Source organism: Pezoporus occidentalis, unplaced genomic scaffold (genome assembly GCF_034315485.1).
Source record: "Pezoporus occidentalis ecotype Australia unplaced genomic scaffold, CSIRO_AGI_Poc_V1 ctg37, whole genome shotgun sequence".
Lineage (NCBI taxonomy): Eukaryota > Metazoa > Chordata > Aves > Psittaciformes > Psittacidae > Pezoporus > Pezoporus occidentalis.
In genome coordinates, this window is record NW_026915691.1 from 2,853,341 (window position 1) to 2,868,604 (window position 15,264).

The following is a 15,264-nucleotide window of genomic DNA, read 5'->3' on the forward strand; positions in this document are numbered from 1 at the left end:
GCGGTGGCTATGTCAGCTCTAGCTTTCAATCAGCAAAATCAAGTGTATTAACTTTGAATGCCATTTGCATGATGGGTTTGAATTAGCATGTGCACTGCATTGTCTAACAAACTCTGTCTCTTTCTCTCCCTCCCTTCTTCCCATCCTACTTTCCTTCCCCCTTCTCATTCCACCCTCTCTTTGTCCCTGTTGACTTTATGCCAACTCTGTTTTGTCTCTCATTCTTTCTAACTTTCCTCTTCATGCCTCTCTTTCATCTTCCCGTGCACCCTGTTTTTTCATGGGTGACCATATATGCCCCCGTTGTGTGCCCCCCCCCCCCAATGATACAACGAGGCAGTTCTGACGCTGTCTGCTCCCCCCGTAGTGCCAGGCTTCTGTTGTACAGTTGGAGTGGACTGGAAGTCTCTCACTACTCCGGCATGCCTCCCTCTAACCACGGACTACTTCCCTGACCGTCAGAGCCTGCAGAATGATTACACTGAGGGTTGCTATGATCTCCTCCCAGAAGCTGACATTGACAGGTTTGGCCAGCACCTTCTCTGTAAAGTAACTTCCATTGAAAATGCCTAAAGCACAGCTGATGGAAGAGGAGCACTTCTACAAGAGAAAGATGAATTGCTAACATAGTTAGCAGCAGAATGCCTAGAGTTTTTCCCTTTTCAGTGATAACTTTGCACCTTTCCTGATGTTACTGTCTGACAGTATTGTGTTGTGTAGATTTTGTCAAAAATCTGAGTGCAAAATCTTGCCCCGTTCTGTTGTGTTTCAGTCAAAATAATCAACCTCAGGCTATCGTCTTTGTTAACCTATTTTCCACCAAGCATTTTGGAAACACTAAATGAACAAATGTACACGTACACTCAGTTTTCAAGATGCTTATCATCATTTTCAGGGATATTTAGTTTAAAGAGTCTTGGTGGAAAACATGCTTTATGGGAACACAGCACAAATACTAGTCAGGGTAATTTAGATACATAGGAAATAGCAGAATTAATGGAGAAATGCCTAAAAGAAATGTCAAATGTCCCTTTATAGCAGGAAGATGAAGTTTGGAGCAGAAGGAATTGTGATGAGATGCTATAGTGATATGTCTTTTAATCTCTGTCTGCTCTAGACATCCTGCTGTGGGAGAGGGTGGAGCATTGCTGCACGCTGGCAGTGCTGGGCTCTGCTGAACACTTACAGACTGCATTGAGAGTCTCCGCAAAGTGCTGTAACAGTGATCATTGGGGAACTGGTTGAAAGTTGTAAGCTAATTTGTTACTGGTTGCAAAACTGCTTTCAAAGGCAGGAAGTATTGCCAGAGCTAATCATCACCTGTTTAAAATAGGCAGGTACCTGCTTTTTCTCTCCTGTTCCTGCAGGTTGGTTGTCACAGGCAGAGGGCCCCACTTGCACAGAGCCCAGTGCAGGCAGAAATCCTCAATTAGGAAATGCAGGGCTAAGAATAGGTGTGTGGTCAGCTTCCTTATTCTAGTCTCCTTAACCTTTGTGTTCAGGAGAGATGAGGAAGGAGTGCAGATGACAGCCCAGCAGGTGTTTGAGGAGTTTATTTGTCAGCGTCTCATGCAAGGCTATCAAATTATTGTGCAATCCAAACCACAGAAGCCAGCCACAACTGTGCCACCCCCGCTCAGCAGCAGTCCCCTGTACAGTCGAGGTGAGTGACTTTGTATAGACAATTCAGTCTTCTGTCTTTTCCTCCTTCTGCAAATCCCAGTAACCTCTATGAATCGGGCAGAGATGCTCATTGAAGCATCTGTTCTTTTTTGTTGTTATATGGAAAGCTTTGCTGGGAGAGAGCCTGATCTGCTGCAGCACAAACAGCTCAGCTGCACCATGAAGGGACAGGTGCAGGATTTTTGAACTGTAATAAGAAACTTGCCTCATATTCATGATGGTGAGCCCAAGTGACATGGCTTGAGTGCTGTTTGTGTGAATACATCTTAAACACACTTCACATGGTGACTGCAGGGCAGACACGTCTCTAGAAGACAGACCCAAGCTCCCAAATGTATGTAACTAGAAGCAGTTCCTTAACTCTAAAATAGCTGTGAAGGTCCCAGATAGATAGGTAGAGCTTCATTGTCCTGAAACCATAGAATCATAGAATAGTTAGGGTTGGAAAGGACCTTAAGATCATCCAGTTCCAACCCCCCTGCCATGGGCAGGGACACCTTACGCTAAATCATATCACCCAAGGCCTTGTCCAGCCTGGTCTTGAACACCATCAGCGATGGAGCATTCACAACCTCCCTGGGCAACCCATTCCAGTGCCTCACCACCCTGACAGTAAAGAACTTCCTCCTTATATCCAATCTAAACTTCCCCTGTTTAAGTTTGAACCCATTACCCCTTGTCCTGTCACTACAGTCCCTAATGAAGAGTCCCTCTCCAGCATCCCTGTAGGCCCCCTTCAGATACTGGAAGGCTGCTATGGGGTCTCTACGCAGCCTTCTCTTCTCCAGGCTGAACAGCCCCAACTTCCTCAGCCTGTCTTCATACAGGAGGTGCTCCAGTCCCCTGATCATCCTCGTGGCCTCCTCTGGACTTGTTCCAACAGTTCCATGTCCTTTTTATGTTGAGGGCACCAGAACTGCACGCAATGCTCCAGGTGAGGTCTCACAAGAGCAGAGTAGGGGGCAGGATCACCTCCTTCGACCTGCTGGTCACGCTGCTTTTGATGCAGCCCAGGATATGGTTGGCTTTCTGGGCTGCGACCCATGGTCATTTTCTCATCAACCAACACCCCCAAGTCCTTCTCCGCAGGGCTGCTCTGAATCTCAAACCATGAGTCAGCTAAACCTAGTTAAACCCACCAGAGGGCTGGAGTAGGGTGAGAGGGTATCATATTCCTTTGAGAGGATCTGACTGGCTATTTTGACTTCTTCCTTCTTCTGGATATTCTCTAGGAAAGTCAGTATGATACAGTGTTTGTAGAGCAGGGAATACACATGAAGATGATACAGTTGTAACTCACTGGGTTGGGAATGAGCAGCAAGCCTCCTTCAGTAAAGTACTGAAGTACTTCAGTGCTTAGTTCCTAGAATGAAGCACAGAAAGTGAAAGTGGAGCCCAGCTTTGCCATCATGCCCACCAGTTCCCTAACATTTCGTATCGTCTGTTCTCTAATTGTCCTGACTGGGGAAGGTCTGTATTGGTGGTGTATGAATGGGGAATGCCCTTCTCCAGTTGTGGTACTAGGAAATCTGAACTGTAAGAACAAAAGGATCATTGTGCATTTATGTTCCTTAAAAAGGTGGCCTGAAAGATGGCTTTTAGTTTGTCTTCAGTTCAGAAGCCCAATTTTAGAGTCCCTTTCTATAGGTAGTTTGACAAAGGTCTGACTGTTGCAGTGAGCTGAAAGGAAGTGTGTTTTGCTTTTAACAACTAGGTCTTGTATCAAGAAATCGACCTGAGGAAGAAGATCAATACTGGCTGAGTATGGGCCGTACTTTCCACAAAGTAACATTGAAAGACAAAATAATTACTGTGACCCGATATCTGCCAAAGTGAGTATCTTTCTGAGCAGTTCCTTGTCAGTGTTCAGATGAACATGCTTTTCTAGCTGCTGGTACTTGCTAGAAAGAACATCCTGTAGAGCCTTCTGTATCTTGAGAAGAAAGAGAAGCACTGCTATTGATGATGCTGAGATTAATGTCTGCGTTTTCTCTCTAGGTATCCATATGAATCTGCTCAGATAAATTACACTTACAGCTTGTGCCCCTCACACTCTGACTCTGAGTTTGTCTCTTGCTGGGTAGAATTTTCCCATGAGAGACTAGAAGAGTACAAGTGGAATTACTTGGATCAGTATATCTGCTCTGCTGGCTCTGAGGATTTCAGGCAAGATCTCCTTGTTCATCCAGACTGTTCTGTGTCCTAATTGCCTCTTTTCCTTTTTGACCTAAAATTCCTTCAATAAGTTTGACCCACCGAATGCTCAGTACTCCAGGGAGAGTAACTGGCCTGCTTTCACTTGTGTAGTGCTAGCAGGAATCTTACTCTGTTGCCTGTTGCATTATCTGATACAAAGTCTTGATCACAAAATACAGCATGAACCATTTTTTTTCCCTCTGCTACAAATGCAAAGAAATATGATGGCATTTTGTACCACACAGATGCTTTTCTTGGCTTCTTGCTCATTTCTGGCTGTGACTCAAAACTCCTGAATCTGTTGCAGGCTTGCTTCAGTCCTAGGCTTAGCCTGACTGTAGTCCTACTCCTAAGCTATGTAGAGCACAGCTTCTTATTAGCAATGTGGAATGTCTCCACAGGTATCAATAGCCTTTCTGTATTTTCTCTCAACAAATCCAGTCTTTGTTGTTGTTTCTTTTCCGGTATCAGTCAAAATGCCGCCTTCTCTAAGGTGTATCTTTAAAATTCCTTTTTCTTTGCTTATCTTTAGTGAAAAAGCCTTTGTAGGTTATCTTTTACAGAAAAGGCATTTTATCTCTGATAAAATTACTCTGAAGATAGCCCTCTTTTCTCTCTTGCATATCAATGTTTTAATACTTCCCAGTGTTACTCATTGCTGACCATTCCCATTTATATCTGTTAGTTCTCGCACAGGTGTAGCAGAATGAGATTGTCACTATACTAACTGAAATTTACAGCAAATAGATGTGTATCTTATGCACTGTATGATCCTCCATAGGAAGCTCTGCTGACCTCTGTCCTATTTTCATGTTCCTTCAGCCTTATTGAGTCACTGAAATTCTGGAGGACCCGTTTTCTGCTTTTGCCTGCCTGCATCAGTGCCACCAAACGCATTATGGAAGGAGAGGTGCACTGTGATGTGTATGGGGACAAGCCCCGCTCTGACGAGGAGGAGTGGCAGCTCCTGGATGGATTCATTCGCTTTGTGGAGGGTTTGAACCGCATTCGTCGACGCCATCGGTCTGATCGAATGATCCGAGTGAGTCAGCTTTTAGTTGGGTGAGAAGCTGAGCTTGAGTTTTAGCTGAAGCATTAGCAGAGACACACCCTGAGGCAGTCCCAAGCAAGTTGGGGGTGTATGTGTGTGTATGGGTATAGAATCACAGAATGCTTTGGGTTGGAAAGGGCCTTAAGATCATCCAGTTCCACCCCCCCTGCCATGGGCAGGGACACTTCACACTAAACCATCTCACCCAAGGCTCTGTTCAACCTGGCCTTGAACACTGGCAGGGATGGAGCATTCACAGCTTCCTTGGGCAACCCATTCCAGTGCCTCACCACCCTGACAGTAAAGAACTTCCTCCTTATATTCAATCTAAACTTCCCCTGTTTAAGTTTTAACCCATTACCCCTTGTCCTGTCCCTACAGTCCCTAATGAAGAGTCTTCCCCCTGCATCCTTATAGGACCCCTTCAGATACTGGAAGGCTGCTATGAGGTCTCCACGCAGCCTTCTCTTCTCCAGGCTGAACAGCCCCAACATTCTCAGCCTGTCTTCATACGGGAGGTGCTCCAGTGCCCTGCTCATCCTCGTGGCCTCCTCTGGACTTGTTCCAACAGTTCCATGTCCTTTTTACACTGAGGACACCAGACCTGCACACAATACTCCAAGTGAGGTCTCATGAGAGCAGAGTAGGGGGCAGGATCACCTCCTTCGACCTGCTGGTCACGCTGCTTTTGATGCAGCCCAGGATACGGTTGGCTTTCTGGGCTGTGAGCACACACTGAACCCATCTCATGTTAATTTTCTCATTGGCCAATACCCCCAAGTCCTTCTCCGCAGGGCTGCTCTGAATCTCTTCTCTGCCCAACCTGTAGCTGTGCTTTATGTATGGGTAATCAGTACATAAAGCACAGTGCTGACTGATGTCATAGAATAGTACTGTTTCAGGTTTCAGTATGGCTTTTTTAACACCTTGCTATTCTTGAACTAATTAAATTTACCTGGAATGGGTGTCCTATGCTGCTGTGCCTGGAACGAGAACCAGAACAGATAGCTCACTTGGTAAGAAACCAAGCCCTTCCAGGTAGCACAGCCATGTCTTAGCCTGTTGGTGCTCTGGTTTTTCCTCAGCTAGTCTTCTCTTACCACAAGCCTGGTGGCCTGATGCCACCTCTTTGGAAATGTTAATTGCTGTGTGCTGTAGACGTGGTTATCCTGGACACATTATTGTACCTTGTGATGCAGATAATTGATAAAAAAGGATTTGTGAGGTAGTTAAGGTGGTAACTTCAGTCTGGGCTGGCTGTGTTCTGTAGACTTAGTAAAAGGATTATGAAAAGAGAACCATGTGGGTGAATTCCTGGTGAACAGGAATTTCAAGAGGATGATGAGAAACTGGTTAGTGCTTACCCAGTTCTCTTTCAGTTCATACACTGAATGGAGTAATTTATTTCAGAGCAAATCTGCCTTTTCTGGAATAACACCCATTTTGAAATAGCATCCACACAAGGCACTAGGCTGTTCCACTTCTTGTGTACCTATGGTTAGCTACCTTTTTAAAGTGTACATAGAAAGCCCTGCTGATGTGAGATGGCTTATTAATTACACCTAGCTTGATTAAATTTGTGCTTTCATTTTTCCTCTGTTAGAAAGGGTCTGCCATGAAAGGCTTGCAGATTGCTGGTCCAATTCCCACCCACTCTCTGGAGCAGTCTGGGCCTCCCATTGGGAAGAAAGGAACCTCAGCACTCTCAGCTCTGCTGCAGATGGAAGCCAGTCAGAAGTGAGTCTCTACAAGTAGGCTGTGTGAAGAGCACGAGAACATCCTTCCTATGTATCCCACCTAGGCTGACTAAGGCAGATTTGGGGAACTTTGCCTTACAGAAGGGATGTGGAATCCTGCTTCTTCAGTATTCTTGTGGCAGGGCTTGGGAAACACTGGGCTTTTCCAGTGACTTCCTTGTATTATGTTTCCATTAATAGAATGAGTATCAAAAACTAGAGAGGAACATGAGAAGTGAATACCTGGTAATCTAGAAGGAGCATCTCAGTCCATTACACATCAAATTTATGCTCTTATTTGTGATTTGCCAGTACAGTTGTATCCGCATAAAAGCAGCTTAACTGGGACCTAAGTGTACACAGGTACACCACACTGGTTGAGTGGTCTCAGTATAGTCATTGGGTAGCAAATATAGCCTGAACAAAATAGCTTGTTTTCACAGATAACTCTTATTAAAACATCTGTGAAACTTCTGAGGTTCTTTTTCAGTGTTGATCTAGAATGGCTCAAAGAAACTCAGATTACTCATACCAGAGAATCTATAAACACAATTTAAAACATTGTTGCTGTTAAATACATACAAAATTTTAATGTTCTGGTAATGATAAGGTAGTATTGCATATGCATAATAAAACTGAGTAAGATCAAGGGTCCATGTTGTTTATGTGAGGTAAAAGGTGCTTACAGACATTGGGTTGATTCTGTGCTTCAGAATGTGGGAGAGCAAATGCCTTGAAAATACGGTAGTACCCCTCTGCAGTGCTTCCCTTCGGGTGGGAGCTGACACAGGGTGTGTTTGAACAAACTTTGGATTCCTTGCTTTTGTTTCAGGACACTGGGGGAGCAGCAAGCAGCAATGCTTTCTGGGAAGAGCTCTGGGCAGCCTTCGGAGAGTGGGAGCATTGCTATCACACCCACCTATATGGACAGCCCTCGCAAGGTAAAGACTTTCTGCTCTTTCTTCAGCTACTATTTTTGTGTAGAAATTTCTCAAATAATAGATTATTTCTGTAAGCAAATGGGTACATCCTACCACATCTTACTCTAGACTCCAGCAAGGACTGGTCCTGTACTGGGGATGCCCTTAAGCCTTTGTGTGCAAGGGCATAAGAAGAGGTTGAGGTACAACTATCCAGCTGCGAGAATGAGATGAAGTTCCTGGGATACTGTCCCAGTGTGTGTTGCTAATTTAAGTGGTATTTATTAATTAGTCCATTTCCTTTTCCAGTAGCACATTTCATTTCAGTGAGGGTTTGATTTTCAGATTTAGTAGGCCAGTGCTGTCTCCATCTGCATGGAGGCTGTCTTTAAGAGCACAATCAAGCTCTAGACCATGACTGTGTGAAGCTTCAGTGGAATTTTAACAGTAGGCACTCCAGTCACTTGCTTCTGCTTAGAGGAGAGGATGTGTTCCTGAGTAGTGATTTAGATGTCCTTCCTTTACTGGCTGAACTCCAGGCTGGAGAAAACTCTCTTCCTGGAGCTCTCTTCAGACAGCTAAAGAAAAGACTGTGCTATCCCCTCAGCCTTCCTGTCAACTATTCTGTGGGTGCCAGGAGAGCAGGAACTCTACCTCCAAGTCCAACCAGAAACATTTGATGAATGAAGGTACAGCACTGTGGTGTGATCTGGCTTTGGGTTCAACAGTTGAAATATTACAAAGAAAAAGTTCTCAGATTCCCTATCAACTTAGCCATCTCTTTCAGTATTTTTCACTTCCCACCTAATGTTTCCACAATGCACCCTTTTCTGCTGCTGCCAGGGACAAGTGTTGAGTTATTCTGGAGACCTGGATAGTCCTAGTTGAAGTGATAGAGCAACTGCAATCATCTTAGTAATAGACACCTATTTGTAAAAAGAGTGTTTCCAAAACACAGATGTGATTCTGGAGCAGGTCATGCTAGGCTTGGAAAAAATAGTTGCAGAAACTGGCTTGAGGCATGTTTGCAAACTTACAGATCATACATCAGGCCTTGCATTCTCTTCTTCAACTGTTTTGGAAAATCAGCTTCATCAAACTTCCCTCTTTAAATATGGAAATTGTAAATATCTTTTTCTACCAGTAAAGCTGGTGAAGATTCCATCTAGGACACAGGACAGAAGAATGTTGTGTCCAATTGTTCTGGGCAGCAAAGGGAAAAAGTCAAAATTGGCTTCCTCAGCAATGGTGCACTGGTGTGTTGGAAACCAAGTAGCAGACATTGTACTACCAGTAAGTTCTGAAAAGCAAATGGGATTTTGTGTAATTTTAAAAGTAACTATATTCAAAAGCCTTTCTGTAGGGCTAATTGGAGAATCTCGAAGAGCAAGTTATCCATTGAAACCTTTTCACATGACAGTAGTAAACACTTTTATAAGTATTTACATATAGGGACTTGAAGAGAAGCAGTTGGGATTTCCAGATTGATGGCTTGCACTTGTTGGAAAGGTGCTGGTGGAGGTGGCCTGACAAACAACTTTGTGCTCACTTGGAAACACTGGCAAGTGTGTGCCTCGTGTTTCCAGGACAACATGAGCCCTTTAGGGCTCACCAGCAGGGGTATGTCCAGAGACTTGCAGCCAAAGTACTGACAACTTGTGACAGCTGTATGCTCTGTCAGCAGCCAGGGGGCAAGTGCTTTTCTAGGATGCTATTCAGTGCTGGGGTTATTCCAAAGCAAAACAGAGCCGCTGGCTCCACCTTTACCCTGTTGCAGAGTAGAACTGACAAGTCACTTCAGCCAGTTACTGGGCAATACAGCATGGGTTTACCACAGTGAGTTTACCACGGTGAGTTAGCTTGGTGTATAATCTGTTTGGGAAGTCCTTGCCTGTATGGATAAAGGATGCTTGGCTCTGCTTCAGCACTGCGTAACTTGCCAGCCATGTAACCCTGTTGCTGATTCTTTCCAGAAAATACTTTTATACGTACATAACAGGGTAAGCAGCATCCTAACTGCGGGCTAGACAAAATATTTTGCCTAGGAAGCAGAATAAAGAATTGCAAATAGGCAGTGAAAATCTAGTTGAGTTCCACTGCATTGTCTTATGTGATAAGAGAATCTTGACACATCTTTGAATAGCAGCCGGGGATAAATTCATCCAGGGTTTGCAAGTAGGTGGGAACATCGTGCAGGCAGGATCTTCATTTTGCATGAAATATTAAACACAGCGTTGGAAAGATCTGTGTGTTCTTCCCTTCCCTTTGTACCATACCAGACCTGCAGTTGAGAGGAGGAATGTGCTTCCTGAAAGTGCTTCTTTGCCTCTCTCTCTTTATCATTTGAATGACTGACAGACTAGAAAAATTGCTGTCTGTCTCTGGATATTTGTCATGACACATGCAGTTCTACAGGTTTCTGTATCACTGTTCAGCTTTGCATTTGGGATGGAAACCCACATACTTTAGAGCTCAAGTCTCTCCGCTATGAAGCGTGGAGAGAAGGCTGTAGTTTCAATTGGCTTCTGATAAGTGTGGGATTCAAGTCTTTGAAAAAGCATCTGTGCATGAAGAGCACTGTCTTGTTACAGAGAGAGAAAGTGAAGGTATGTGTGTGAGTGACTCCTGATGCTCTGCATTCTGCTGCATCTCATGTTCTGGGTCTGTTTGGGATTTGCATTCTCCTCATACTTTCTCTCTGTGGTCATTTCATACTTGCACAACATTGTATTTGCTTTTCTTCAACTCCGTGTTGCTGTTGCCATTAATGGGCCTACTTCCTCTGATGCCTTCAGGATGGGGCCTTCTTTATGGATTTTGTTCGCAGCCCACGTACAGCTTCAACCTCCTACTCACAGGTTAGTTTTAAACGGGGTCTTGTCATCGCTGGCTTTTGGACTGAGGTGATGAAGAGCATTTGTTGTCCTGAGCTTCCCATGTGGGGAACCTGTGTTAGTTTCCAGATCTGCCTGTTGAGAGCAAGATGTACAGCATTAGCAGGACAAAGTGGCTGGTGGTGGTGGATATGAACATTTCCTTCCACCACTCAATGTTTGTGATGTGCTTTGGCTGTTCATGTGCCCTGCTTTACTGTCCTTTGCAGTGCTGTCTTGTCAACTGCTGAACCTTCTCTTTTTGTGTTCTAGTAAGTACTTGTTTTCCATCTTCCCTTGCTAAACAAAATGGCAACAGCTTACTCATCTTGTTCTTGGCTAAATTTCTTCTGTGGCTTTGACTGACAGGTGGCTTTGGGGAGATCCAAGTCAAATTGTGTCCTTGAACTCTTAGGCAACTGAGGGCTGAAAATATTGGTGTCATCTTGGTGTAAAAGAGTCATCATGACAGAAGTTGTTTGTACACTTAAATGCCAGTTAGGAGTTAGCAATAACACAGTGTGTTAGTAGAAAATACTGCTAGTTGAAGTGAACTTTGAGGTGGGAGAGTGGATTTAGCTTCCTGTGGGACTGTAGGTTCAATGTTGAGAGCATCTGCCATTTTTGGCTGTCCAAAAAGGGACATCTGCCGTTGCAGAGTGAGAGATCTTTGAGATGCGAGAAATGGCATAAAGAAAGGACTCTGGTCTGGCTATCAGACCTAAGCCAAACCACCAGCTTTGTGCTTTTCAGCTGTGCATATGCTGTGGATTCATCATGGGAGATCAGCCTTCGTATTTACACCAGTTTGAGTTAGTGAGTTACTCTGCTGTTCGTGTTCCTCTCCCCCACCTCCCCAGCTTTTATATAATGCGCCTTTCCGAAGCCGTACGTGTTAATGACAGATGGCAGTTACAGCCTGTACTTTGCTGAATCTTTCCGCATTCATGTTCTTTCTGAGATGATTTTATGTTAATTTTGTGAACTATTCAGTCTACTGTTGGACTAGTGCAAGTGTTCCTGCTGGAGGAAAGTGTTCTTGTTGTCTTGGCGACAAAGGTGTGGGTGGGTGCCAACCAGCCTCCTGATACTACCCTAAGAAAGGAAGGAGGATGAGCTGATTTTGTGCATTATGAAACTTGAATTCGTGTGATATATTTGTGTATTTTTGTCTGAGAGTTAGAATTGAAACTATTTTTTATTGGCTGCCTACTACTTTCCTGTAGTGATTAAGTTCCTGTTCTGTTTGTTGTGTGTTTATAGTCAAAGTTATTCACTCCAGTTGGAAATGTCAGGTTGGGACTGGTGTTGCTGGTTTGCCAGTAGCTTTCTCAGGAGTTGTTACTGAGTTGGTGATCTTCATCTTTACTGGGGTCTGAATTTTGTGTTTGTCAGTAGCTCTGCAGTGATGGCAAAATAAGACTGTAGTTATCCTTTCTGTGTATGCTTGTGCTTGCCTTGTAGTATTGCTGCTTGTTAACTAACCTATGCTGAGGTACAGGTAATGTGGGGCGGAGGGAAAATAGGCAATGGATTGCATCATAAATTTCATAAAGATGTTACTGTGTTTACTCCATGCAGGTGTCCATAGATCAGTCAGTTCCTGTAACCTCAGATGGCAACACATTGATAAACACGGGGCAGTTACCTGATAGGGGCAGCACGCAGACCTTGGGAAGTTCCCAGAGTGTTGCAGACCAAGGATACACCACAGCTGGTGCTGCAGAGGGCGGGTAAGAAAAGCACAGCAGTGCTGGACTGCAGTTCTGTTCACTTACATTCCTCTTTCTGGTGTCAAGGGATGGGTACTTAAAAAGGAACCTAGGAACAAGATGTGCTGTGTCTGTCAGCACTAGATGGCACTTGTCACAAGACCTCACTGCAGTGTTTACACGTGCCGAAAGAGTGGTAGTAAAATAAGCCTTGCAACCCAGTTTTCCAGAATTAAATGAACACAAGGCCTGATTTCCCCACCCACAAACCCAGCTTCATTCTTCAAGAAGTGGAGAATGAAGAAATACCATTTCTGAAACCTGTTAGCAGAAAACCAGGCTTAGAATTGAATCTGGCTTCTGCCTGTTCTAGCAAAGGGGGGCCCTGCAGATCCAATTGAATCCAGTAGGTTGATGAAATCCAAGAGGCTCTAACGAGGCGAGACACTGGGGAGGAAGCAACATGAAAAATAAACTATATTAGCACCTGTTTCCTGTGGTTGTATATTACAGTTTAAAAAAAAGCCAACCTCAAAATGTTTGCTCTCCATTGCTCCTGAGTACGGCTGTGTGTGATGTAGTGTGCTTTGAGTCAATAGGACCTGACCACCTCGGGGGAAAATACAGGTCTGATGCTTTTAGTTGTCCTTTTTGAGATGAAAAAGGAAATAAATGTAGCAAAGTCAGTGATGGGAATAGAGGAGAGAGTGTTTTTCTTTAATATATATATTTGAACAAATCTGGTAGCTTCCTTGAGTTTTGAACATGCTTCTGTTTAATTCCCAGCTCCCAGCAGTGTTCGGCAAGCACTCTGACTTCCTCCTCCACACTGATAGAGATTCTTGAAGCCATGAAACACCCCACGTAAGTTTTTAATGTAAATGTGCTTAACATTTGCCTAGATGTTTTGTAAGAGGGCATGGAGTCAGTCAAAGGAAAACCCCATGTCAGCTGTGGAAGAGTTTTAAGCTTCCTTTTGTTACTCAGTTTCAGGCTCTTCAACAAGGGATTTTGTTGAGGTCCGAGTATTGCTGCAGAGACCTCAATTAATAGAGAATCCCAGAATCTTGTCAAATCAAGTCTCAGTAAGACACCAAAGTGCTGTCAGTGTTGGCTCTCCATGCTGTTACCAGAAGCTAATGATGTGCCGCTATGGGGCACTGTGTCCTGTATCTCTTATCCCCCTTTTTTTCCCAGCAGTGATTTTTGTCTTTGTAACTTAAGAGGAGTGTCAGTGAGTCCATGTTAACACGTGTGATTGCTGTGATTCAGCACAGGGATCCAGCTGCTCTCTGAACAGAAGGGCCTCTCTCCGTACTGCTTCATCAGTGCGGAAGTTGTCCATTGGCTGGTGAATAATGTGGAAGGTGTGCAAACCCAGGCCATGGCCATCGACATAATGCAGGTACGAGAACTATCCAGGGGTGCCTGGAGGGCCACAAATACTTTACCCTGTGAAGAAGTAGAATTGTAGAGGAAAGCGTAGCAGTAATTTGTGTTTCTTATTAAAACCCTCTTACTGATAGATACTGAAAACAGTGTTCAAGAGAATACAAGATAACGATGACATTTTTTGGATTCCCTATCACAAATCAGCGACATATTCTTCGATAGTAATATGTATTATTTTTTCCCACTTACATATGATGACAGTTCTGTGTATAACCTCCAGTTAGCAGATACTTAACAAGAACTCTGTTGTGTTAGAATTACAAAGCAACTACAGTGTGATTTGCTTGGGGTTCAGTTTTGGTTTTTCTTCTGATAATTAGTTAATGAGTCATAATAAATCTAGCATATGACCTCTCTTTTATGGGTGCTGAAATATGCACACTTTGTGCAAGACACACTGCTTGTGTTCGTGGATTTTCATTCTTTTTCCTTCCCTAGCAAACTGTGTCATGGGCAGAAGGTTGGAAGTGTTTTGGAGTTCATTCCTCTGCTGAGATCCCATATCAATTAACAGAGAACCCAGAGTGTTTCCAACCTCTTGCCTTCCTATAAATCCATCTATAAAACCAGAGCAGAGAAAGGGAGGAAGGCTGACATCTGCAGAAAGGTCAAACAATTTCTCGGGGCGATAAGAACTTGCTACATGTGCTGAATATCAAGAGATAACACTGCTGATATTCTCATTAGGCACATATCTGAACAAAAAGATGTCAAGAAAAGGAAGATTATTTCCTAATGTTCTCTAGCAACCTCTTTATGTAACTGGAAGAGTGACTTCTCCTTTTTTATTGTGTTTGCTCTGTTCTCTTTACTTTGTTCAGAAAATGCTAGAAGAGCAGCTTATTGTCCATGCGTCTGGAGAAGCTTTACGAACCTTTATTTATGGCTTTTATTTTTACAAGATTGTTGTGGACAAAGAACCAGACAGAGGTCAGCATTGTGTTACTACAAGCCTTTCCTCATCACCCCTTTGCATAATCGCTAGCTGTGCTTGATTCTTATGGGTGCTGCAGCAGAGATGCATTTTGAGAGCAGCAAAACCACTGCTCTAACGACAGTCAAAGAAATTCAGCTTTTTTGGTTAATAAAAGAAAAAAAAGGAATTGCAGACAACATAACTTTTTTTTTTTCTCCTTCCTCTTTTTCAGAAAGAATTACCTCTTTCTCTTGATCATGAACACTGGTTTTTAACTGCAGTCTCTCCTTCCCCTTCCTTTTTGTTCAGTGGGCATGCAGCAGCCTGCCATGTGGCACACAGCTGCCATGGATGACTTCTCTGCCTTCCAGAGGAAATGGTTTGAGGTGGCGTTTGTGGCAGAAGAGCTCCTGCACTCGGAAATCCCAGCATTCTTCCTGCCCTGGCTGCCCAGCCGCCCAGCCTCCTATGCAAGTAGGCACAGTTCCTTTAGCCGCAGTTTCGGAGGACGGAGCCAGGCAGCTGCACTATTAGGTAGATGCACAGCACAGGTGACAGCTGGGGAAGTTCAAGGGGATAGTTTTAAAGGGGAAGAGCAGCCAGCCAAGGGTATGATCTCACGTGGACCAGCAATTAAAGCTGCAAATTTCATGCTGGCCTTAAATGTGTCTTGCACATGAACTTGTTCTCATATGCTAGAGATGTGTTTCACTGGCTGAGTGGGC

The 15,264-nt window shown here is 44.0% G+C and overlaps 1 protein-coding gene across 16 annotated transcripts in view; it reads left to right on the forward strand.

The window, feature by feature from the left end:
* DEPDC5 (DEP domain containing 5, GATOR1 subcomplex subunit) overlaps nt 1-15,264 on the forward strand; it is a 47,354-nt gene that overhangs the window by 23,131 nt on the left and 8,959 nt on the right. For 7 of the 16 annotated variants that reach the window (XM_062631297.1, XM_062631299.1, XM_062631300.1 and 4 more), the window contains exons 26-38: nt 341-524; nt 1,503-1,663; nt 3,398-3,515; nt 3,682-3,849; nt 4,702-4,921; nt 6,534-6,667; nt 7,499-7,607; nt 10,382-10,444; nt 12,041-12,192; nt 12,958-13,035; nt 13,444-13,576; nt 14,445-14,553; nt 14,849-15,073. In XM_062631297.1, the coding sequence (XP_062487281.1) occupies nt 341-524; nt 1,503-1,663; nt 3,398-3,515; nt 3,682-3,849; nt 4,702-4,921; nt 6,534-6,667; nt 7,499-7,607; nt 10,382-10,444; nt 12,041-12,192; nt 12,958-13,035; nt 13,444-13,576; nt 14,445-14,553; nt 14,849-15,073 (1,854 nt within the window). The remainder of the gene's footprint in view (nt 1-340; nt 525-1,502; nt 1,664-3,397; nt 3,516-3,681; nt 3,850-4,701; nt 4,922-6,533; nt 6,668-7,498; nt 7,608-10,381; nt 10,445-12,040; nt 12,193-12,957; nt 13,036-13,443; nt 13,577-14,444; nt 14,554-14,848; nt 15,074-15,264) is intronic. The other 9 variants (XM_062631306.1, XM_062631307.1, XM_062631312.1 and 6 more) reach the window with 6 other exon arrangements.